This window comes from Limulus polyphemus, unplaced genomic scaffold (assembly GCF_000517525.1).
Source record: "Limulus polyphemus unplaced genomic scaffold, Limulus_polyphemus-2.1.2 Scaffold7296, whole genome shotgun sequence".
Taxonomy (NCBI): domain Eukaryota; kingdom Metazoa; phylum Arthropoda; class Merostomata; order Xiphosura; family Limulidae; genus Limulus; species Limulus polyphemus.
The window spans coordinates 3,898-6,000 of record NW_013672906.1 but is presented as its reverse complement, the minus strand read 5'-3'; the positions used below and the strand labels follow the sequence as shown (position 1 = coordinate 6,000).

At 30.0% G+C, this 2,103-nt stretch overlaps 1 protein-coding gene across 1 annotated transcript; it reads right to left on the bottom strand.

Moving 5' to 3' along the window:
* Positions 1–660: 660 nt before the first annotated feature.
* Positions 661–1,727, bottom strand: LOC106474497 (leucine-rich repeat and coiled-coil domain-containing protein PF07_0014-like; the record flags this gene model as incomplete). Its single annotated transcript, XM_013935190.1, has 1 exon — positions 661–1,727. A coding segment is annotated over one exon (1,067 nt), but the record flags the coding sequence as incomplete, so codon positions are not given.
* Positions 1,728–2,103: the final 376 nt, after the last annotated feature.

Below are 2,103 nucleotides of genomic sequence, written 5' to 3'. Positions count from 1 at the left end.
ATCTTCATTGTTTTCATTGTTGGTTTTTTATTGTTTCTACCATCTTCATTGTTTTGTTATTGTTTTTTATTGTTTCTACTATCTTCATTGTTTTCATTGTTGGTTTTTTATTGTTTCTACTATCTTCATTGCTATCTTCATTGTTTTCGTTGTTGTTTTTTTCATTGTTACTACCATCTTCATTGTTTCTGTTATTGTTTTTATCATTGTTACTACCATCTTCATTGTTTTCGTTATTGGTTTTTCCATTATTACTGCTATCTTCATTGTTTTCATTGTTGGTTTTTTATTGTTTCTACTATCTTCATTGTTTTCGTTATTGTTTTTTTCATTGTTACTACTATCTTCATTGTTTTTGTTATTGTTTTTTTCATTGTTACTACCATCTTCATTGTTTTTGTTATTGTTTTTTCATTGTTACTACTATCTTCATTGTTCTCCGTTTTGATTTTTGTTACGTATTAAATGAGGATACTTATTTTTTTTAATCTTAATAGGTCAAATAATGATTATTCTGACTGTGGCATTAAACCCTCAAAATTCAACGTTTAAATAGTTTATTTGTTTGTTTTTATTGCAACTCTGCATATTTTTTTATTTACGCTTTATCCAGATTTTGTAAATGATGAAACGATATATATAAATATAAGAATTGTCCGTCTAGTCGTCTGGCTTGTTGTTACGAGAAAACAGGTGCAATAATTTTGATGAAACTTGGAGGTATAACTCATGTGGATCTTCAAGATTAGAATATAACTCACGTGGATCTTCAAGATTAGAATATAACTCATGTGGATCTTCAAGATTAGAATATAACTCATGTGGATGTTCAGTATTAGAACTTAACTCATGTGGATCTTTAAGATTAGAACTTAACTCATGTGGATCTTCAAGATTAGAATATAACTCATGTGGATCTTCAAGATTAGAATATAACTCATGTGGATCTTCAAGATTAGAATATAACTCCTGTGGATCTTCAAGATTAGAATATAACTCATGTGGATCTTCAAGATTAGAATATATCTCATGTGGACCTTCAAGATTAGAATATAACTCATGTGGATCTTCAAGATTAGAATATAACTCATGTGGATCTTCAAGATTAGAATATAACTCATGTGGATCTTCAAGATTAGAATATAACTCATGTGGATCTTCAAGATTAGAATATAACTCATGTGGATCTTCAAGATTAGAATATAACTCACGTGGATCTTTAAGATTAGAACTTAACTCATGTGGATCTTCAAGATTAGAATATAACTCATGTGGATCTTCAAGATTAGAACGTAACTCATGTGGATCTTCAAGATTAGAATATAACTCATGTGGATCTTCAAGATTAGAATATAACTCATGTGGATCTTCAAGATAAGAATATAACTCATGTGGATCTTTAAGATTAGAATATAACTCATGTGGATCTTCAAGATTAGAATATAACTCACGTGGATCTTTAAGATTAGAAATTAACTCATGTGGATCTTCAAGATTAGAATATAACTCATGTGGATCTTCAATATTAGAATACAACTCATGTGGATCTTCAATATTAGAATATAACTCATGTGGATCTTCAAGATTAGAATATAACTCATGTGGATCTTCAATATTAGAATATAACTCATGTGGATCTTCAATATTAGAACTTAACTCATGTGGATCTTCAATATTAGAATATAACTCATGTGGATCTTCAATATTAGAATTTAACTCATGTGGATCTTCAAGATTAGAATTTAAATGGATTATCAATCAGGCGAACGGTTTGATTTTAATACCATGAATGATGGTTCGAGTGAGTGAGAAAGTCGATTACAAAATACGTGAAACCGACGCCAAACGCAAGTGACGTTAATGCCACGCGTAGCAGGAGTACCTTTAAAATAAGACGAGCGGTTCGTGTTCTACTCTCAATGGTGGAAGGGGGCGACCCACGACCTCATTTATAACAGTACATTTTAAGCCAGATATTGTAAGACACATTTTCTAATGTGTGTGTTGAGTGATAAAATGATAAAAAAAAACTCAGGTTGTTTAGTTCTTATAACTTTCAAACACCGAATAATTGCGAATATATATATATGTATCATAATTACA